General features: G+C 49.9%; 2 protein-coding genes across 7 annotated transcripts in view; both read right to left on the reverse strand.

Moving 5' to 3' along the window:
* The window catches only part of Fak (protein tyrosine kinase 2 Fak), a 36689-nt gene extending 19603 nt beyond the window's left edge, over positions 1 to 17086 (reverse strand). Inside the window, exon 1 of one of the 4 annotated variants that reach the window (XM_018022473.2) lies at positions 16743 to 17086. The gene's annotated coding sequence lies outside the window, so the exon portion shown is untranslated. Of the gene's footprint in view, positions 1 to 29; positions 502 to 8874; positions 9149 to 16742 lie in introns of those variants that run through there. The other 3 variants (XM_026812584.1, XM_026812583.1, XM_018022469.2) reach the window with 3 other exon arrangements.
* A 477-nt stretch (positions 17087 to 17563) lies between these two features.
* The window catches only part of LOC108623700 (agrin), a 44660-nt gene continuing 39562 nt past the window's right edge, over positions 17564 to 22661 (reverse strand). For all 3 annotated transcript variants that reach the window (XM_026812580.1, XM_026812579.1, XM_018022395.2), the window contains exons 2-9: positions 20341 to 20457; positions 19843 to 20152; positions 19634 to 19777; positions 19401 to 19571; positions 19174 to 19338; positions 18887 to 19009; positions 18493 to 18669; positions 17564 to 18403 (exon numbers count right to left, since the gene is read on the reverse strand). In XM_026812580.1, coding sequence (XP_026668381.1) covers positions 18172 to 18403; positions 18493 to 18669; positions 18887 to 19009; positions 19174 to 19338; positions 19401 to 19571; positions 19634 to 19777; positions 19843 to 20152; positions 20341 to 20365 — 1347 coding nt within the window. In that variant the 5' untranslated portion in view covers positions 20366 to 20457 and the 3' untranslated portion in view covers positions 17564 to 18171. The remainder of the gene's footprint in view (positions 18404 to 18492; positions 18670 to 18886; positions 19010 to 19173; positions 19339 to 19400; positions 19572 to 19633; positions 19778 to 19842; positions 20153 to 20340; positions 20458 to 22661) is intronic.

The raw sequence follows: 22661 nt of genomic DNA on the forward strand, positions 1-22661 counted from the left end.
CTCTCGCCCACCCCCGGGTTGTACTTCACCTTCGGCTACTTCCTGCGACCAGATGAACACCGGCTTCCAACTTGCCGCACAGTTATCTCCGCCGATTCCACCACCCTCTCCAGATAGCTTATCTGGTTTCCGAACTCCACTCGAATTCACGCGTTACCGTTCACCCAGTTCGTAAGAATCGACTCGGAAGAAACTTGGTGGAAAATCGACACTGGCAGCAAACGGGCTCATCCGTCGAGATAAAAAGACGACGGTCGAAGGTCGCGGAAGACCGGCGTCGTGACCTTGGCTCGATGGAACGGAAGCGGACGGACGGTGTCGCGAGCAAGCCGGTACGGAATCGAACGACCGGGAGAAGCCTCCGGAGCGTCTCGCGCCTAGCAACAGCGTGTCGCGGGAACGACGCGCGTTCGTCGTCTCTTCGGCTGCGTCAGGTATACGTTTTACCGGTTCAAGGGGAGCAGGCGCTTTACTGGGTGCGGCAGCCTGCGCCGCGACGCCCGGCGTCCTTTCCCCCCCGGCGCGGTTCCGTCTCTCTCTCCCTCTCTCTCTCTCTCTCTCGCTTCCCGTGTTTCCCTCCCGTCGAGCCTGCCCCTCGTCCCTGTCCCCGTCCCCGTCGCCGTCCGTCGGCCACCCCTCGGTTCGTCGGCCGCCTACCCTCGATCCTGACACGGGCTCGCAACCCCCGCAAAACACATACACGCATCCAGGGGCAAACGTTCGCGTCCGATCCTGCGAGTCGCTCCGTCTCCCTCGCGGTGCGCATCGTCCACCATGTTCAAGCCTCTATTATTAGAACGTTCTCTACGTTCTGCGACGGGACACGCGAGGATTTGCATACGAAGGAAAGTCGTTCTCCCCGTGTCTTCCGGCTCGGTTTAGTTCGGGCAACCGAAAAGTTTTCTCATAATGCCCCGTGGTAGGAGGATCTACCGCAATGCGTTAAGGACGAGAAGTCCAGAAGTGTTAGCATGCTCGATGAAAATCTTCTCGTTTCTCCCTGGCTTTCGTACAGGCAGGTACGTCTCGAGGTACGTCGAACCGAGTTAGGTACACGTAATTTCGCTCGGAATTATCCGACAACGTTTGCCAACGCGGAGTTGCGCGTACCTGTTCGAGTAGAGGATATCTCGTTCCATTTGCGAAATCAGTTTCCCACTTGCCCATTCAGCCGTTCGAATCAATTTCAACTGCGTTCTCCCGTCGACCGACGACTTCGAACCTTTCTCATTTTTTTTCTTTAACAGAGATCTCAGTCATCGTCAAACTCATCGGTTCGGAGAACTCACTCATCGTGCAACGAGGAACTGACCCTTCGGCCGGGCATAATTTACGAAACGAACATATTGACACGATCGATCTCGCGCTTCGAACCACTAATTCCAAGACGATTTAATAGCCGAAAGGCTTTCCCCGAGTGTCCCGCGTTCGTTCTATTTTTCAGATCAACCTTGGGAACGTGAAGCTGCTCCGGACCAGCCGCGTCTGAGAAAACTATCCTTCGAGCCGGTCTGTTAATCCACAGAGTCGTAGGAATTAATTTGAACGGGGCAGAGCTCGTGGACTCCGAATTCTTTCCCGGCCCTGAGACGACATGACTCACGGATCGAGACAGCCTCATGGGAGAAAGCGTGTCCGTGCGATACCGTGGCTTCTCTGTTCCATCTTAATTCTCATCTCGGAACAAGCCGATGCCGAACCCTCAAGGGGGTTATTACCGACGGCCTCCCGATTTCTCGAGTTCCTCGACAAACTTTGTTCGATCCCGGACCAACAGTCGATCCTCAATCGTCCTGGTAAGAACTAGTCGACCGTTTTTGAAACGGGAAGAGAGTTAATTGCTCCTCGCGCTATCTTTTCCGGCGGAAGGCGGATGCTTTGAAATCTGCCTCCGCAACTTGGCGTTAAATCTCGCATGACGGGCAAATCCTGTCTGGGGCTAATTAAATTGTCGGCAAAAAGGATTAATTAATCCTAGCATTTGGCTCGTTAAGCGTAATCGTGCCACTGTCGAGTCCGTTGGCTCGCGTAACCATAAACCATATCGATTCAGCGGCAGCTCGTAACAGGTACAAATCACCCGGGGAAACACGGTAGCCCGCGTAACTCATCCGACGCCAAGTTTACGTTAGAAAACGAAACTGTCCATCGCTCGTTAAACACGTCGCCGATACTTGTTTGATTGATGATTCGGACGTCGACCGTGTATCCCTAACGACGTTCGATCGCATCAATATGCATGAATCTCGGTTCCGGTCACTTGGGCGCCCCTGTACTTGGGACATGGGGGTGTACGTGCAAATTTTCAAGAGGCTGCCGACAGGTCTCTGACCGGGGTCGCAAACGGGTCGCGGTGAATATTCCATTCGCAGGAAGTAGCGCAGCCCTGAGTTATGTATGCGCATAGGCTTGAACGGGGTTGCTGCCGTTCCGACTTCAACGGGATCGCGCGACGATCGTTCATGTTCCCCGGACGAAAACGTTGTATTCGATATCTTTCGACAAACAATTGTTGCTCGCTCGCCATAAAAATTTATAAATTTATTCGTAAGTGACATAAATCAAATACTTCTGTTTGTCGTCATTTGCTTTGTATTCTGATTTTCATTCTTTTCCTATTTTATGAAATACCTTGTGTTTTTTTTTTCTTTACCGGAGCTTGTCCCTACAAAGTCAAAGCGTATCTAATCTACTGCCAAGTAGGATTTTAATGAAACTTGAAAGACTTAAATAGATTCTTGAACACACAGTTTTTAAACGGCCGATGGCAAGAAATCTCGCGACGTGCCCATCGCTGGTTCGGTATGCTCTGGTCGATTCCCGGGAAATTGAAGTCTCCGTCGGCGGAGCGGCGAACAACGCGGAGACGACAGTAAGAATTCGTGGGTTTCGATACCGACGAGTCCCAGGTATCCCAGAATTCCCGGCACGTACATAATCTTGACGCGCCTGCATCCTGTACGACAACTTCGATTCGGCATAATACCGTGGAGAAAAATGACGCCGCGATCGATCTTTTCCCTGTCGTTCAACGATTCTCCCACGAATTTTCCAGCCAGAGAGAAGTTCATCAAAAACGAGACACGACCACCGTGTCTCCCCGGAGATCAAATATTATAGTCTGTAAAATCGGTTCGATTCGCAGCGATTTACATCTGAACAAAAGAATATTTATTAATTCCTCCGGCACAATCATCGTCATTTTGATTAAAAACTGAAATTTCCTTTCAGCTGCGTCTACTTAATTCTTAATAAGAGAATTCGCCGGTGAAGCAGCTATTGTACCAAGTTCACGAAAGATAAAGTATTTCATTTCTGCCGGAATAATTTCGCTGGAGAGGTGCTCGAACGAGAGGTTCGAGAGCGGTATCGCTCCGTCCTGGACGAGCTTCGACCCTCGTTCGCCCGTTAGATACCCCTGTTGATACGCGGCCTGTCGAAAAGGGAGAATCCCCCGGTACGCGCGCGTATACGTACACCCGATGCAAATTAGCGCGCGGCGAGAGGGTACACTTTTTCCCGTGCACATCCCCCCCCCCTCTCTCTCTCTCTCTCGCCCCGTCTGTCCATTCGTTTTCTTCCCTTTGGATCGGCCTCGTGAGAACGCTGAATTATCGATCCGCGGTTAGTCCGGAGGTTCGTCGGTGGCAGCTGCCGTGAACACCGGAGGAAAGAATTTCACCAGAGGATTTTCGACCGAATATCTTTGAAACGTTCTGAGTCACCGTGAAACGCCTCTACCATTTCGCCAGAGTTAACCCTGGCTAATGAAATTGAGAAATAAAAATTGCACAACTATGCATTACGTGGATATTCGACGGTGAAACCTAGTATTAAAATTGATGAGAAATTTGTTACCCGTATCACAGGCAGTTCCTAATTGCTCCGTACTTGAAGATTCGATAGCCTGATACGAAAAACGTTCGTCGAATAAGTCCACGCGACCTAATAAGCACCTATAGAACCATCTCCCTGAACCTTGAACGGTACACCGAATAATTAGGTGCTCTGCTTCCGACCGATCATCCCGTTCTCTCGATAATCCTCTTACCTTCACTCGTTTGACGCTCCGACCGTTAATCCCGACGACATAACGCGTGGCCGATCCAACGATTCGATCTACACAACTGAATCGATCACCGTTGCATACTACCTTAATAATTAATTTTTAAATATATCCCCCTTACTGGTTGTACCACCATTTCGCAAACACCCTATATTTAAAACCAGTAATTGTCAGAAAAATTCATACGATGCACGTTTGAACACGAAACAAGTACACGATTTCGCAATCGTTAGCCTGATTAGTCGAACGATCGTAACTCTATAATATATCCAAATACGTACAGCGTGTTTGATAAAGTTAAACAACCAACTGCCGGACGCGATACTTATTGACTCGGTCCGTACACCGATCGATTCGTCAAACCGTAGAAACGCGGCTTCCGGGAAATCGCGGCGCGCGAGTTATGTCAGTGTTGCGGCGAACGAACGATACTCGCGTATCCGAATGGGCATTGTTCCCGTATCGCGAGCAGCAGCACGCCTAGTTCGATGAACTTGGAGATTACTTTTGTCCGCGGATCCGTCGTTCACCGGCCAGGGCAGGACGCTTCTGCTCTTACGCGATCGCCACGCGTTTCATCGTTCGTCCTGGTCGTCCAGCCGAATCGAATCGTCGATTCACTGTTCGCAATTTCACTCGTAAATCGTCGCTTCCAGCTGGGAACTTATCGCGGTTTTGTAAAATCTGAGCGCGTATCGCGGAACGGAAAATTAATGAACCGTGCGCTCGGAACTCGAACGCGGGAACTCTCGCCGGGCAATTAGCGATTTATAGCGAGCACCGCGTGAATTTTCCCAAGCTCGATACCCTCGTTGCGTAAACTCGAGCAACGCCGCAGTGCCTCTCATTCAGATTCAACGAGACCTCGAACGTTCATCGTCGTTGAACCACTTTTCTGCGGTGGCGGTACTCTCCCAGAACGACGGTATCAACGAGCAATAGTCACGACTATTATTACACGGGTTACACGTACGTCTAAACAGTGAGCGTTTATCGCGACGGAAGCACCGGATCGAGCTCTCTGGTCAGAGGCACGAAACGTATTCTATGCGGGGCTGTAATCTGTCTGTCCCAGTGCGTAATAACAAAACGAACAGGAAAGACGCGGATGATAAACGAACGATAAGGGGACGAGAGCGAGGAATCGCCGAGCACCGTCGGTCGCGAACCGGATAGCGTGCGCTGTGTGCGCAACCAGCGTGCCGTGAGTCGCGTCGGTGCACGCCGGTTCGAAGTTCAAGGCCGCCTCGTGCACCGAGTCGTGCAGCCACCAGGGGAAAAAACGCTCTCGAACCCTCCTTCGCCGCCGACCCTCGCCGCCGACTCTCGCCGCCGACCCTCGCCCCCGTTTCCACGTTTCGATCTTCGACGCATCAGACGATTCGCGTAAACCCGAAGTAAATTCGTTTTTGCTACGAGAAAGTACGCAACGATCGCGTCGAATCGTCGACGACGAGAGAGCGAAAGAAGGAGAGTCACGAACGAGTTCGATGCGTCGAGTGGCCATCACCGATGTCCGTGGACGGCCCATCGCGACACTTCCGTTCCCGGGCGTCCGGGTGGACATACGCGAGGAATACAGACTCGGAGGTGCACTCGGAGCGGTGGTTTTGAAAAAGGTGTACGTGCCATCTCGCAGCTGCGCGCCCTCATAATTATGCGCCGAGCATATTCGCCGAGTGACGACGCTGATCCGACGTGGCGTACGTTCGCTGCTCCCTTTCCTTTTTCGTTAGCTATCGACAGGTGATTCAACGGAAAACATATAGGGGACCATTGTCAGTCCTGTGACGAGTCACAAAGAAAAGGGTCAACAAAGGGAGAACAAAGTATGAGGATCGAAGAATCGAACGGACGAGCTTCCACTCATTCTTACACGTTTCTAAGAGTGAAAAGGAACAACAGGACATAAAGTTTCGACGGCAAAATTGGACTGGAAACAGGATTAAAGGGAATCCTTACGTTTCATCTTCTAAATTGATACACCCTATGCTTCTCTACGCGAATTCGACCCGGAGACAAAGAGTTTCCCAACTTCGGGCTCGTTAATCTCCCGCAAGTTCAACGCTGCGCGAAAACATTGCCGTTATTCAGCCGTTCCTGGTTCTCACTTTTTGCTACGGATTTAGAACCGCAAAATGCGAGCGCGGAGAGGCGTGGTCCTCTGGAGGAAGCGAAACCGACCGACCACCTCGCGAATCCAGAAACGGGTCTTCAGGAAAGTGACTTTGGAACAGTCGTTTCCCGGGGTAAGCGTCTGCGACGGGCATCAAACGAGGCTTGTTCCGAGGCGAACAATCGCGCATTGAACAACGACGCAACGCACCCCTTTCGGTAGCAACGAGGGAGCGCGAATCGTTTTCAAAATGCGGCATGCGTGTGACAACTTCGAATCACTTGCATAGCAATTGCAAATTAGGTGTCGCGCACCTGCATCTACGGTGGTCTGCCTACTGCGTAGATTTACAAATCAAATTAAACAATAAGAGAGAGAGAGAGAGAGAGAGCTGTTTCGCGACCTCTCTTTTCGGAGAAATCACGAGTCCAGTCTATATTTATGGACGAGAAAAGGAGAAGCTTTGGGGCAGGGCGCAAGCTCGACTAAGCTCCGATGACGCGTACGTGGAAGCACATACGCTCCCCTTCATAACTCAGCCGAGCAGTTAAAAGCACGGAATAAGATGTAACGAGAGAATATATCGCTCAACAGTTTCTAATTAATTTAAATAACGTCACGTCGGTACAACGAACGGATCCTCTTCCGTCGACCGATCGATCGATTCGACCAGTGTTATTATAATTATCGGTCATGAATTTTATCCCCCTAGAGGAAACTAACACAACCCAGAAGTTTCATTGTTCCTAGCTGTATGATCGCGCGAATCGAATATAAATGTGAACAGTGGCGCGTTCGAATGAAACGAGGGGGTCACGTTCCGCGCACGATGTTCGTATTCCAGCGGGCGTGCGAGCATCGATGCCCTCGCGCCGTTTATAATTGGCCGTACACGGCATCGGGCGAGTAGAAGCGAGCGAGCGAGCCGGCCGAGCGGAACCGTGTCGGCGCGTGAACGCGAGCACGGCGGCGCGTGTATCTCTCGGAAGCAACGACGAGAAGCGCAGAGATGAGAAGCTCGCGTATATAAATAGCTAGTTAGGGTCGATGGACAGGCTAAAGAGGCGAACGCGAATCGTGAGAGCCAGATTGGTTCACCTGACGGCAAGTCAGTCCGTATCGCTCATCGAGGGACCAAGTTCAATTTTCTTACTCAAGATTCATATTACCAATGCTTCATTTCGTATAAAAATACACGCGCACAACGAAAGAAGCATAACAGCTCGTTTTCGAGACTCGAAGGACTTCGTTTTACCAACTGACGGTGGAAGCTTTATATCGCTTGAAAGTTACGCTCTGCGGAACGAAACCCTTTTTCCCCGAGGTTGGCCGCACGACTTTTTTTTACTTGGTTCACCCTCCCCATGATTCATCGCGGCTAGGGACGTACGGGCAGAAGCGTGACACTCGATATAAAACTCGAATGAAACGCGTGGCAGTGATCCTGTTACGTTTTCGACGACCGCGTTCTTCTTCCGTGTCTCTTGTTTCCGCCACGTGACGGCGACGAAGAAACGGAGCGAGGAACGAAAAGAACGCCAGCCACTCGGCATCAAATCGATTCACCGATCTCGTCATCGAGCTGCGCCTAGGATTCCCGTTACTCGATTACGTACCGTCCGCCAAGGTCTTCCGTCGATTCATGCTCGGAAATAAAAATTCGACGGTGTCGAGAAACGATTAAAACTTTCGCGACTCAAACCCAACACCTTCATCGGTCCCGTGACGAGATCGTAATAGCTGTGCACGCGCGACGGTCTTCTGACTCTCTGCTTTCCCGATTGTTTCGCCGCGTGAAAAGCCGGCGGAGAGTGGCCAGCGGGTTTGTACGAAGAGGTTTCCAGTTGACCAACGTCGGGGCATTGTGCCCGGGTGAAACGCGAGCAAACAGTTGTTGGCTGCGGCGAAAGTTTGCCGCGACGGAAAGCACCGATAAGGCCGGGGGACGCGACGTTTATCGAAAAATCAGACGTGCCGTCCCGAGCGCGAACGTCACGGGAAACAGTGGTAATAACACGGAAATCGAGCGTGACTCGTGCCGAGAAGAATGAAAACGTTCTTTCGCTGTAAGCGTAACACGTAACCGTCGCAGGAAACGCGATGACGAACAACAACGAGACGTGCACATGGAAGGAAAACATCGATACAACAAATGCGAATTGTTCTGTAACGAAAAAATTCGACGAGACGAGCAATTGCCGCGTTTCATCGCAGCGACCGAGGCGTGACAACATCCGCGTTGCTTCACACCGAATCAACGCCACTTTGTACCATCGTTTTTCTAGCGGCACCAAACTAGACTCGAAGAGACGACAAAAATACGACGATCATTCTCAGGAGAAACTTACAGACTTCGATCTGTGGCTACACTGGCACTTACGACCATAACTCGATTCTTCCTTCCTAGAACAATTGCAGCTAACTCGGATCGGCGAGCGCGAATCTTTTCTAATTGCGATCGACGTTTCACCGACTTGACCTCGTTGCGAATCGTCCACGAGAATCGCGCTTCGTCGATCGAGATCGAGCTTCCAATTAAAAAGCTCCCACCGAGCGTGACCACTCGTCTCGTTTATCATAGCTGGAACCGCTGCAGCGTTATCGCGAACCTCGATCGGTCGTGAAACAACGGTAACAAAGTAGCTTCGGAAGGCTCTCTGGTCCCCTCGGTACCTCTTCTCGACGCACTTACAAATTACGATTGAATGATTTACGCCAGGGCGGTTCCACCTACTGTGCCTTTCGACGGCGCTCCACTTCACGCACTAATCGCGGTTATCGCCAAGAGAGCACTGCTAATCACTGTTATCGAGCTCTCGTATCCGCGTAATCGGTGACACGTTCGAGAGGTAAAGCGATCGACGTACGTCACCGGCGATCGGCTCGATGACGCGGGACGTTCGAACCGAAGGAAACGCGGAGGGTGTGGGCTCTTTCGATGCGAGCAGCCTTGCGGCGAGCCAACGACTGTCTCTTCCTCTTCTCTATGAGGAGCTACCGTGTCTCTCGCACACGCACTTCTCGCTCACGCACTTCGCGTCACCCGTCCTTCTCCCGCCGTTTGGTTTTTCCTCGTTGCGCCGCCACCCCTGCCCCCTCGGACCGGTCGACTCGCTCGTTTCCCTCGTGCTCGCAGGCTTCTCCTCTCTCGATTCGATCCCTTCTTCACCCGTCGCGGCGCGTAATATATACACGCTTCTTCGTTCCTCCCTCGCGTTCACGCGCACCGTTTCCGTTCCCTCGATCAAGAATCGCGTTCACCTTTTTACCTCGCGGCCGCTCGATCGTTTGCTCGTCCGTGGAAGAAAACGCGGGGGCCTTGAACGTCGCAAGGGCGGCGGCGACCTTACGACAGGTGTCGTCGCGACGCCGCGAGGCGACAGGAACACTCGACGAGAAGAAAATATCCTATTCCGTCTGTTTTATCGCGATTCGGAGTAATTGGAAAATGACGAGACGCCTCTTAACATGTTTGACGGCGCCGTTTGAGTAATACGCCAGAAGCCACAGTTAATAATGAAAATTGAGAAACGAGGCAGAGCCCGCGAGCCGTGTGCCAGGAAATGTCGTCGTTCCGGCCGGCGAGCAAGACCCGTTCGTTCGTTTTTCGACGCTGCAGTCTCTCTCCTCTCACTTCGAGTAAATTAATATCGATCGTGCCACGGCCAAGTATGGGAACCGTAAATATTTGACGTTTCCCCAACCTTGAGTCCATACGAAATTGAAATTCACGGATGAATCTCGTTCGATGAGGGAGGATCGTCGTCGTACGCTTCTGATGCGCTCGGTACTCGCGGAGATTTTCTACCCCGACCCGTCATCATTCTTTCCGAGTTTTAAGATGTATTGACTATACAGTCAATCCCAAAAGTTTATGTACCTTAGAAAAACGCATTTCTTATAATTAAAAAGAAATCAGAACCTCGGAAGAACAAGGATTTTGGATGAAAATGTTTACTTGTTAACGTTCATCATATTTTTGACATCAAAGTGAAATTTTTTTTCTCAAAATATCGAAAAATACTTCAAATGAAAGTTGTTCTTCTCCTAACTTCGATATTTAACGAATTCAGTACGATTAATTGGCATTTCATGGGTGCTGACAAAATCCGGCCGTTCCACCGTCGAAACAGCCAACTTTTAGCAAAAAATTTCGTTTTTCCTCAATTACTTCTAAACCGTTGGTCGTACGGGAAAATTGCATCAGACCTTTTTTGTAGAGGACGACGAGATCTACAACTTCTGTATAAAATTATTTCGCTAACGTTAATAGTTTACGAGATATTTGCAAAAAACGAAAAAACAGTTTTTTGCAAATTACTCGTAAACTATCGAAGCTAGCGAAATAATTTTATACAGAAGTTGTAGATCTCGTCGTCCTCTACAAAAAAGGTCTGATACAATTTTCCCGTAAGTTCAACGGTTTAGAAGTTATCAGCCAAAAACGAAAATTTGGAAGAAATTGAAGGGGTACCCCTTTGGAAAAATCTCGGAAAAATCGAAATTTTTTTTTTTTCTTAAAATATCGAAAAATGCTTTAAATAAAAGTTGTAGGTACTACTGTTACCTAGTATCGTCTAAGTATATAGCCTATACGTACTTAAGTGTCCAAATTGAAGGATGAGATTCATTTGAAAATGAATCGTTTTTTATTTCAGTACGACTATCGCGAAACACGGTCTTTTTTTACGAGTCAACGTCGACCAGTCTGAACATTAAATTCACCTACGAATTTCACTTTCTCCCGGTAACAGAAGCTCGAAGAGACAGATGACGGATCGTTCACGATCCCCTGAGCACAAAGTCCTGAATCTACAGATTTTAATACACCCGCATCGCTCGTGGCAATAAGTCAACTTCAACCAAGGCACGCCCTGGTCCTAATAATGTCGCGAGACAAAAAGATGATGGCCCGTAATGGAGTGAAAACGTGTCACGCGATCTTTTTTTTATATCCAATTCTAAGACCTGTATTGTTTGTCATATCATGGAAACGAGTAAAGGATTAAGAGATCGTAATCCAGTCAATTAATTTTCTCAAAATCCCACGCGTCCAGCGTAACGCGAACTGAGAAAACCCGATGGGAACGGAGAGGAAACGTGTCGCGGTGGACACGCAACGCCTTCGGATTCGTTAACGAGAGAGAGAGAGAGAGAGAGAGAGAAAGCGTGACACGGGTCGAACGTGTTTGGCCCGGTCTGTAATTAGGCCGAGTCGATGAAAGGACCTGACCTGAAAAAACGAGAGGAAGGAAGCCTCGCGCGAGCGATGCCATTTGGTCGCCGAGGGGACCACACGCGTGCGCCGCCGTGTGGTCGACGTTGACGAAGAAACAAAGCGCAAGGGAAGGAAAACTGTGTTTCCTTCTTTTGCTCCCCTGCCGCGGTGCCGTCCCCATGGAAACTCGGCTGGTGTTTGCCGTCGACACAGCTGCCAGTCCGAGCGATCACCGATGGAAATGGCTGTCGGCAAACAGCCTCGTTAACGCTCGCGTGGAGAAGGCACGATTAATATTTATGCAATGTCTTTTTACACCGTTTTGCCTAGTCATAAAGATCGTAAAGTCTGATTGATCGTGAAGTCTCGTTACCGATATCAAAGTCAGTCCCCCTTCAATTTCCTTGCTAACGTCATAGACAGTTTCTATTGTCTCGTGATTAGAAAATAGAACTCGGACGAGTTCTGTTTTGCTGACCGACGACGGGAGTCTGCATTTGCCAAAGAGAATCGCGAATCCTAAACTGTAGAGCTCATTTTTGCAACGTCCGACGGTCGTTCACGAGATAGCGAGAAGCAGGAAAACGCAATCGAGCCCAGACTTTCCCGGTCGTAAACGATAGTAGTCGTAAACGCGGGACTAAAACTGCATAAGAATCGTATGTCGGTGAAAAAAATAAAGTCGAGGTCACGTCCGTATCATAAACCTGGTCCACGTCGCGGTCCTCGACGCGGAGACACGTTGCGTGTGCTCTCCTAAACGAGAGGAAAAGACGAATCAATTGAAATTCATTAAAGTTCAACCTGAAACCGTGATCCTCGCACTCCGCGCGGGTTCCGTCGACTTCCTAGCGCTTCTGTCCAAATCGACCGGTCTCCGACACATTTGCATGACAAAAGACGCGTCTTCATCGGAACTTGGTACAGAGATACGATCGTTCCGAACAACGAGCGTGTCAACCTAGATTTTTCGGCTCACGCGAGCGTGAGTCAACGTGCGAGTCGCTGCCACCCACGGAACAACGAAACCCGGTGACGACGACGACGACGACGACGACGACGACGACGACGACGACGTAGAGAAACGGGTAGACGCTCCGGTACTTTACACCAATTTGTGGCCCAGCGATTCTGAAGAGGATGTTCGCGATGATACGGAAAGCGTTGAACCCCCGGGACAAAGGTCAAGCGAGTTCGTCGGTCGGCTCACAATGGCTAATAGGGTACACACGGTCTCGCGTACGCGCGAATAGAGAAGAAGAAAACTCGTGTAGACGTCCGCGTCTGGCCGCGTTTGCATCACGGGAAAACTTGGCTAATGAAAGTGCCGTAATTGCCCGGTAACTGGATCACGCTCGATGAACGAAACGAATCACGGATTCCCTAACGCTCGTTTAAATTGCCTCGAGAGCAGACTTTCGAGTAAGCTGCTCCACCGTTCTCCGTACGTAATAGCCAAATTAGCTGATTTCGCGAAAGATGAATCGCGTTCTCTGTCCGATCGATTCTTACAAACGAATTTACCTAGCCCGGAACGAAATTTGGAGATGGTTTCGAAACGTTCGAGCTTCCGGTCGAAATAATTTCCAGTCGTCGCGCCTCGACCGGATCGCCGAGACGGTATCAGTGATTTTACCACGGTAATTAACGTTACTATCCTGTAAGAACAGAAAGATCCGCGGCGCGTTCCTCTTTTCCGGTACGATCCGTGAGACAGAGGGGGGCCAATTAATTAGAAGCCTCGTTAATCGACGCACACACTCGATCCGCTCGGGCCACTACCTGCCGATGTACTAATCGACCGTATCTGACTTGGTCGAGGCAACGGGATAGGTGAATCCCGTCGAGCGTACTCTTTTCCTTCCGGTCGAACAGCGCTAAGTTCTCCGGCTAGCCGGTTGTTCAAATTTCCGGCTCCCGTAGTTTCATCGAATGCCCCGAGGCCGTTGCCTCTCTTCGGCTCCCGAGTTTTCCCGTAAAAAGGAGAACAACCATGAACTTCGTGACCGTTCAGCTCTTTTACCAAAGAGCTGCTTCCGCTTTTCTTATCTACTCGCCGGCATCGCGTGTACCACAGTTTTTCTCTTTACGCGTTCCGTTCCCAGCTGCGAATAAACTATTTCTAGTCCGCGTCGGCGACGATCAACGATGCTCGTAACATCAGGCGAGTCGTAATTAACGGTAGAGATTTATCATATCGGTGGGGTAGCAGAGATCGGGCAATTTACCACGCGGACCGCGTTATCTCGCCGACGGCAGAGGTAAAGGACTAAACCGGATAAGATAAGCGACGTATCGCGAAGGACAAACAGTGGCCAGTGACAGTGGTGCACCCCGAGCTTCCGGTTTCGCCCATGAAAATAAAGCATCCGACGCGCGCTACCGCGAGATAACGGCACGTTTGTACGTGAACCCGACGGCGTTATCTCTCCTCTTTCGATTATAAAAAAAAAAAACCGAGCGAGGAGATTCGTCTTCTTCCGCGATGATCGCGATCGATCGGAGGCGAAATCGCGTGACCGGAAGCGGGCCGCGTGGGCGTAGTACCGTGTTTCCAGTTTGTACGAATCCTGTCACCGATAAGAAGAAGCCGGTCGGGTCTGCCGGTGGAATATTTCTGTTCGGGCGTATCGATTTTACGACAGGGCGCGAGACACTGCGACTCGATACGAGGGTGATGAAAAATATTCGTCATCTTCGCATGCACATTTATGTACGAGATATTTCTCGTATCTCGAGAAAGACGATACTGCTCATTTTACTATTTGTCGTCGGGATGCACCAGCCACAGACGTTAAATACGATATTCGATGCAACGATTCGCGTATTAATCGAATAGACGCGCACGGTAACGACGCGAACGGGTCGGAGGCGTCTGCGGCGGCGGGCTTTCATTTGATTTGGCTGGGAAACAAGGAGAGCACGGAGTTCCGATTACGATGCTCTAATCGTTAGCTTCACAGGGCATTCGCCATTAACTGGCAACCGGCCGAAAACACGTACGAGGCAGAGATCGATGATTTATCGTGCAAGAAATATTCGCTGAACGCGCGACATTCTTCATCGGAGCGGCGCGGCGCGCCGCACGAGCAGTTGGATAGAAATCGCGCCCGACGGGACGCGCTTCCCATTATTTTCGTGTTTCTTTAAACGGCCGTCAAAAGCATTTTTATTGCGACACAATGCGGCACTCGAAGAGAAATTGATCTCCGTCGTGCTTCACTTGAACGCTCGTAGACTGTGCGTTCCAGTTTCATTTGGAATCGTAGTAGAATGGGACTTAGAGCGTCACGCAAGACTCCCTTATTTAATTCCATATTACCCTTTCGTTAGGGAAAAGATAAAAAAAAGGATGCCAGATCCGGTTCGAGGTCGATTCCCCTGGCTTCCATCAAGGTCGGAGCGTGTGACGTTCCCATTAAGACACAATAGATCGTTTCGAACCGTGGGCTTCTGTCAGAATTAATTTCACGGAAATGCTTTTCGTGATTCGCTTCGTTCCCGATTCTCAGTGCAACTGGAAGCGCCTAGCCAAACGCACAATCAGCGGCTTCGATTTTCGAACGGCATCGTGGCCTGTGCCTCGGCTCGTTTCATCTCGCTCGCGTAATTTCGGGTAATTGCTGCATTACGCGTACACGCCGCAGCGGAGCGGATTCGATTCCTCCTCTGTACGCCCGATGTTACATGATCGACCGTCCAAGCGCAACGAGAAATACCTATTCCTACCTGTGCCCACTCTGCGACGTAACACGGCGGCTATATGCGATACCAGTTCTGCTGGTATCGCAGCAGAAACGTTAATTACTTGATCTCCTGAGAGAAGTGACCAAGTCGCATAAAATTTGTAATAACTACACTGAAACCCTTGATAACCGGTGTACGTACGTTGGTAAAGAACGACGATACTCGTCAATTGAGCAATCTACGGATCAATTCAGTAGGAAATTCGTTTAATAAGGCGTGGTGCCGCGATTGGTCGAGGACGATTTCATTGCTCGATTTCTTTGTACCCTAAGCGCCCAGATGGGCTTAAGTAATGCCGACCGATCTTCGCGAAGGAGACATCGTTTATTTTTATTCCCTCGCATCGGGACGAATCGCGTGCGAGCGTGGAGAACGCATCGGAATTCGCTCGAGCATGAATCGCGTTACAGAGGCTCGGGTAGAGACCAGGATCGTCGACTACGGCCTTGCCTCTGGTAAAATTAATATTCCGTAACGGGCCGTCCGGCGACGATTATGTAATTTATCCCGCGAGAGATTCGACATCGATACGCGACGGTGCTCCTCTTTTTCGACGCCATTGCGTCTCCTTTCCAAGGTTGTCGTGGACAGACACGAGGAACGACGAGGGAAAACCAGGACGAATTCGCAAACACGTTTTCGAGCTGCGCGCGAGCGCGATCGATAAATTTAATTATGTGCGACGGACGTTTTGAATTCCTTCCAGACGCGCGTCAAGCACGTAAAAACAGTGCCACCGGTCACGTCATTAACGTCGGGGATAATGATAAGATAACGAAAGGTGGACGAGGCAAACAGGCATCGTTCCTAAACGTTACTTACTTTCGTCTGTAGACTCCTAATTCTACATGGGTCAGTCACGCGCACTCGTTAGGTTTCCCAAGGGGAAAACAAGTAATTCCGTAATGGAATTCTAACGTCTGCTCACATATCGACATAAAGCCAGAAACGTTTTGGCTTATCAATTGTCTGTAGCGAATTGGCATTACAATTGAATGTGTTCAATCAATCCGTTGATCGATATTCATTTATCTTCGACGCTTACGCAACCTAGTAACATAGTGCCAGCAAAAGTAGAATTTCCGGAGGGTAGCAATGGGGAACACATAAAGATACGATTCATGACTGAAAACGTTCGTTTGATACGCGTATCGTTACGACTCTCGGACCCTCGATTACGACGAGGCGACCGGGCGAAAGTTTTTCGACAGTACCCGAAAATTGTAAGTCAAAGCAAAATCGGGACAGTATCAACGTAATCGAACGAGATACTTTCCGTCGACGTTTTCGTTCGAGATGAACCTCGGGCAGAAAACGTCCGACAGGACGATAACAGCAAGGAGGAAGCCCTTCCTCTTGCGTAACGATTACCTAAGTTATCCCGTGTGTCATCCGACGGTTGCATTTTATGTAACACGACTCGCATAATCGCGATCCCGTCTCGCCGGCGTGACAAACACACACGGAGAGGCTCAAAGATGGCCTCTCCTGTCGTTTGCTTTCGTTTTATTACGCATTGTTTAAAAGACGTGGCCCAGTTTTCGCCGAGTCTCCACGCTTTTTCGTTCGATCATAGAACAGGGATCTGTACTTACGATAAGGACGAATACCGTGTTCCAGTGGTCCGCTCTCAAAGCACTCCCGTGTCGACGGCAAATCCACCACCTGATCCGAAACTTTCGGGACTGGAGCACACGTTTCTCACTGACCGAGACGACTGTACCCACGGCCGTATTGATGAGAAATGAACGGCCGGTCAGTCCGCGGTTCAATGACGGTGAAGACACCGTGACAAACGTAGGATCGCGGATAATATACAAAACACCCGGGTCTTGCGAATTCGATCGGCCCCGATCAGTTGTCGTAAACACTGGACGCCATGCTCTTTCACTGCCTGTCAATATCCGTGCAGCACACTGCACGTCTCCGCCATCTTGCGGTGACGCCATCTTGCCGCTTACGCGACGGTGCTGCCATTTACCGACCGTTCTATCAAATACAATTGAAATTCAAATGTAAATTGTTGCAATTGCAGAGATCGAATAATTTTTTCAAAGAGTGATTGCATCATTTTTTTACCTTAAAATATACATATATAGTTTATTACTGACGTTTGAAGCATGTATGTTAGTGATACAAAAAGAATCGTCGTATGTTCGATAATAAATAAGAGGGTAAGATGGTAAGGATAATAATTATAGTACGAACACACATCACATGTCTGAGGGAGTTACAACAGCTAAATACTCTCTTACAATTAGAATAAGAATACGTTTCTGGAACTATTCGTGTTACCGTAGCAGATAGCGATAAACAAATGATGCAAAGATGATACGATAATCAGTAATAATTAGACCACGGATTTGTACGCAAAGTGAAACGTTCATCGATTTAAAGAATGCATTTTAGACAGATATTTATTTCGTACCTTTATAAATGCATAAAATCCGCAGTCTAGCGATAATACTAAAATAAATAAAGATGAGTTTACTCGGTGAGTAAATGTGCGAAGATGTCGGGGGGGATCATGAAGTTCAAGTTGGGATATTTGTGTCACGTCCGGATCGTTTGCGATCCGAAAACGGAGAACGCGAAATAAATACGGGGATCGGGTAATTCGCGCGCGTATAACCATTCAAAATGCCGAACACGTACCTTGAAAATTGGCCGTCGCTTCTACAGTCTTGATTATCGATGATCGACCGATGCAAATATACGGGAGAGCGGTTCGATTACGGAAATGACAATAAGAATCTCGATTGCGGTCGATTAACGGGTATCTCGAGCCAGGTTCGGGCAATTTAACGAGGCTCTCGTTCCTCGAAATAACTTTTTCCTTCGAAAGACACATGGTATTAAAATTCCAGCTCGACGCTTCCTGTCGGTTGATTCGTTTTTCATAAGTGTAGCATCGAGATCGTAGGATACGTCGTAGGATCGGATCGTACGATAGTCAAATCGTTTTGGAATATGCAGTTTCTTTTTTGAGGAGGAAGTTTCCAATGAGGATAGAATTGGATTAATCTAGTACAAATAATTCTTAGGTTCTTCGGTCGGTTGGCCGCAGAGGCCGTGATACTTTTTCGTAACTAGACTTCGACTGCGGCAGTTCTCGATTTCCAGGAAACATTCGTTGCTGTAGGTCTTGCCGTCGGTGCCACAAACCGGATCGTAGTAGGGCGGGCAGATCTTCTGACAGCCTCGAAACAGGAAGCCTTGTATGCATCTCTTCATCGGGACCACGTACACGTGTTTCCTAAACGAAACAAACAATCGGGAACACTCGAAATAAGTTCGACCGACTCCTAGCGATGATCACGCTATTAGTAATCGAGCTGTACTTGCCCGCAATTGTCTCTCTTCATCTCGCACTCGTTACGATAGAGCTTGTTGTCGGAACCGCAAACAAACTGACGTTCTCCGCTGCAGATCTGATTGCAAAGCGCGGTCGTGGGGCAATGCTGTGCTGGAACTTGAACCACCCTCTGACCGCATGTCTCGCGCCGCAGATGGCAAAGGGATCTAAACGCACGTAAATAGATTATTTTCAACATGCGAATTTCTCCGAGAAATAGTAGACGTCGAGCGTTCCGTGAGTTAGTTTAAAAAAAAGGAGACTGTTATTTATTATCGCTCTTAAAGAAACTACCAAGTGCTCGTCAAACGAGCGTTCGTGATTCACACGGTGTTAAACTCTCGGCGCCGAACGTCTTGGAATCCAAATAACGCTGTTAATCACCGGTAAACGTTCCCGTCGCTTCCACAAACTGGTTCCTCGGGCACCTCGCTGCAGTCTTCGGGGCACTGTTCAACTTCCCTCAAGGTCGTGCACTCGCCGACGTGAGCCAATTGAATACCCTTTCTGTAAAGACAACGGTAACGACCGAGATCAACGACTGACCGATCCATTATTAATGATCGTCGTAACCGATACACATAATGTGAAACGTTTACCAGTAATAGCTTCCCGGTACAGTTAATTAACTTCTCGTACGGTTACTTCTAATTAATAGAATGCAAACTTACAAGCACACCGCGACGTTCAGATGACACTGATTCGGATAAGTGTTGGCATCGCTTCCGCAAACTGGATCCACCTCGTTCCCGCATTTCTGCTGCTGCTTCGTGCACTTGGTCAGACGCGGACGGCACTTTTCGAAATCGACCACCGTCACCTTTCTCCTCGCTTGCCTGACGAACCATGAAACGTTAGACGTCTTTCATCGATTTCAATCGTCGAACACGATACGTACCCGCAATTCAGCATCTGCATCTCGCACTCGTTCCTGTAGACGCTTCCGTCCGATCCGCAGGTCGGCGCTTCTAGCTCGTTCTTGCAGTCCAGAGGACACGCGTTCGCCTGTCCGCCGGAGGTCCGTTCCAGCGACACGCAGTAGGACATCGGCACCTCGAACACGTGCTTCCTAAGAATTAAGACATGATTGATTCCCATACGAGAAGACGAATCTCGATCGACGATGCTCACCCGCAGTTCTTAGCTCGCATCTTGCAGGTGTTCGCATAGAGGATGCCGTCGCTGCCGCAGGCCGGCTTGGCGCCGCGCCAACACGACTCGCGACAGTGTCTCGTGGTCTGACAGTGCTTCTTGTTCGTACGCACGACGCCTTGCCTGTACAAAATGATACGACGTTTTAGAACGTTCGACCGCGAGACAGAACGCAACTGCGAACGTACCCGCAAGTAAGCAGTTTCATTTGGCAAGTGGACTTGTAGACATTCCCGTCGCTCCCACAGATCGGTCCGTCCAACGGCGCGAACTCGCAAGACACGGGACAGTTCTCCCTGTGCGCGGAGATGTTGTTGCAAGGACCGAGATGCGACAGCTCGATGCCGACTCGGCAGATCTCGACCCTGAGCATGCACTTGTTCAAGTACGTGCGTCCGTCGGTGCCGCACACGGGATCCTGATCGCCCGGGCATCGATGCTCGCACTTGCTACCGTTCGATCTCAGGCAGGCGGTCTTCTCCGCGGCCACGGTCACGCCTTTCGTCAATCACCGATAATCGAATCAATTAAGCGAATCGTTACATGGGACATCGCGTCGAACATGATGTTGAGTTTTCTAAGCGGGCCGGTGTACGGCGCAAAGGGACGGATCGAACGGACGTCGTAAAGCGAACGTATAATCAGCGAACCTTCGAATGATAATTATTACAGTTAGAGTGCCCTACCCTTGCCGCACATCTTCTTCCGCATGTCGCACTGGGACGCGTAGATCACCCCATCGCTACCGCAGACTGGCTCTCCGCTCGGTGGGCATATCCTGGGACAGGCGCCGGTTACCAAATCTGCACAGAAATTACATAGGCACGTTGCAGTTTACGCTAAAACCGTGGTGGTTAACGTTTGATCGATCTGTTCGCGAACAGCGGCTGTTTGCCTCGGCGTCGTAAAATCCGAGTAACATTTACTGTTACCTCGGATACGTATAAGGTCCCCTTTCTTAAACCAGCAATAACGTAATTGCGGTGGAAACAGAAAAGGAAGCGACTACCGGAAAATACTTGCCGATGAAACAGCTAGAACTCGTTTAATGTCGTTATACATACAAAATACGTTTAGACGAGATAAACTCGTTTCCGACGTATTTTGATAAAACCTCTGAACAGCGAATTACCGTACGCGGTACTTCTTATTGACTCGACCCGCGTAATTCATTCGAGCTATAAATTGAACGAGGGTCGCGGTTCTTACGCCGCGGTAAATGAGCGATACGATCGGGCCAAGCCGGAAAGAACGAAACTTTTTCGCGGCAACGGGTGTGCGTAATGGCAACATTAAGCCGAGAGATTCTGTCGAAACTTTAATTGCTTCCTGTTGACCCTTCGCCGCGGATATCTCTGGGTCCGACTTGGCTCGGTCTCGGTCCAGCGATCGCCGGGTCAACAGCACGCGGGATTTACTACGGTCGTTACGGCGCGGGCTCGCATAATATGTAACAAATTATAAAATCGAGGTGTACAGTTAAAGATAGCCGAAGGAGGAGCCCACGGTCACACCGGTGGCGGTGGTACACACCGCGGTGGATTAAACAGAGAAGAAGCCGATCGTGCGACTAATCGGCATCGGCAGCGAGTTTATACGAGATACGGACGATTTATCTTCCGATAGGATTCAATTATCCGGGGGAAACATTGAAGGAAATGAAAAGTAACGAAGAAGAAACGGGGGGCGTTCCCCCTCGCTCGCCTCGATCATTATAACATTATTCCTTATCTAACAACGGTGGCAATTGAGGCGGTGCAAAAACTCGGTGATACTCGTAGACCGGTACGTTCTGGTCGTCACCGGAACGTCAAGTGAACAATGACGAGCTCAATGGACGATTCGTTCTCGTTCCTCGATAATTTATCTGCGATCGGAGTCACGCATCGCGCCGCGCCAGCTTGTAAAAGCTTTTTTATCCCCGAGAAATCACGATGGCTTCGCGGACCCTCTCTTCTCTCCTCGGGACACAATTTGCTGGAATCGCGGCCGATCAGAGGCCGTGCACGGTTTGATATCCCGTTCGCTGGGTAATTCGTAGCTTGCCGCCCTGAATCCGCGAATCTTCGAATTCAGAAAATCCGAGATAGTTTAGATAGGCATTGTGATAGAAGGAGACCGCGGCTCTTCCTGCTCGGCGAGATCTCACAAAGGCGCCGACGTTCGCCACGCGGAACGATCGGTTTCCTTCCTGTACCAGCCTCGCGAGCACGATCGATTCATCGTTTATGCAACCGATTACCTGAGTTTTGAGAATCAGAAGACATCGCGTGGTACCGACGATGTCGACGAATCGCGAAAGAAATCCAAGAAATACTCGCGGATACGTGAATTTCACGGTACCGAATCGCGTCGCACAAATCGTCGGCGTTGATTAATGGTCCGGCGCGCGAGTTTAATCGGCTACAGGCAAAGAAACCGTAGATTACGAGAAAAACCGAGCTACCGAGAAGCAGAGGGAACGGAAGATTGACTCGACAATCACGATCGTCGAGTCTGTATACTTTGAGACGATCGTAGATCTCTCCGAGCACGTGTCTATGAAAAATGCCTGTCTCAATCGGTCTGGCAGTGAGTACTCGAAGGGAATCGGATTCTTCGGAAACGAGGCGGACGTCGGTCGGCAAGTGGACGCGCGGTCAGCCGCGCTGACGAGCGGGAGGTGTCCGTCACTCCCACGAACGCGATTAAGTGAATCAATTATGGCAATAACCGGGCGAGCAGTCTGGTCGGCGTGGGGCGATTGGCGAACAATGCTGATCGAATTATATCCCCGGTAGAAATCGTACGGGTCGCGCGAGCGTGCGCGTGCATGCACGCGGAGGATGCACAATGGAGCACGCCGCCACTTGCTTCAACGAGGACCCGGGAGAGAAACGGAGAGGAAACGAGAGAGGGAGAGAAATATGCGGGTCGGTGAACCACGGCAAGGATGCAACGGCGACCGTGGCGCGGGTCGGACGCTGTTGATCCTCCTTGCGATTTTTCGTCCACGAAACCAGAGGAG

Source organism: Ceratina calcarata, unplaced genomic scaffold, assembly GCF_001652005.2.
Source record: "Ceratina calcarata isolate Rehan_Ccalc_2016 unplaced genomic scaffold, ASM165200v1 scaffold289.2, whole genome shotgun sequence".
NCBI lineage: Eukaryota > Metazoa > Arthropoda > Insecta > Hymenoptera > Apidae > Ceratina > Ceratina calcarata.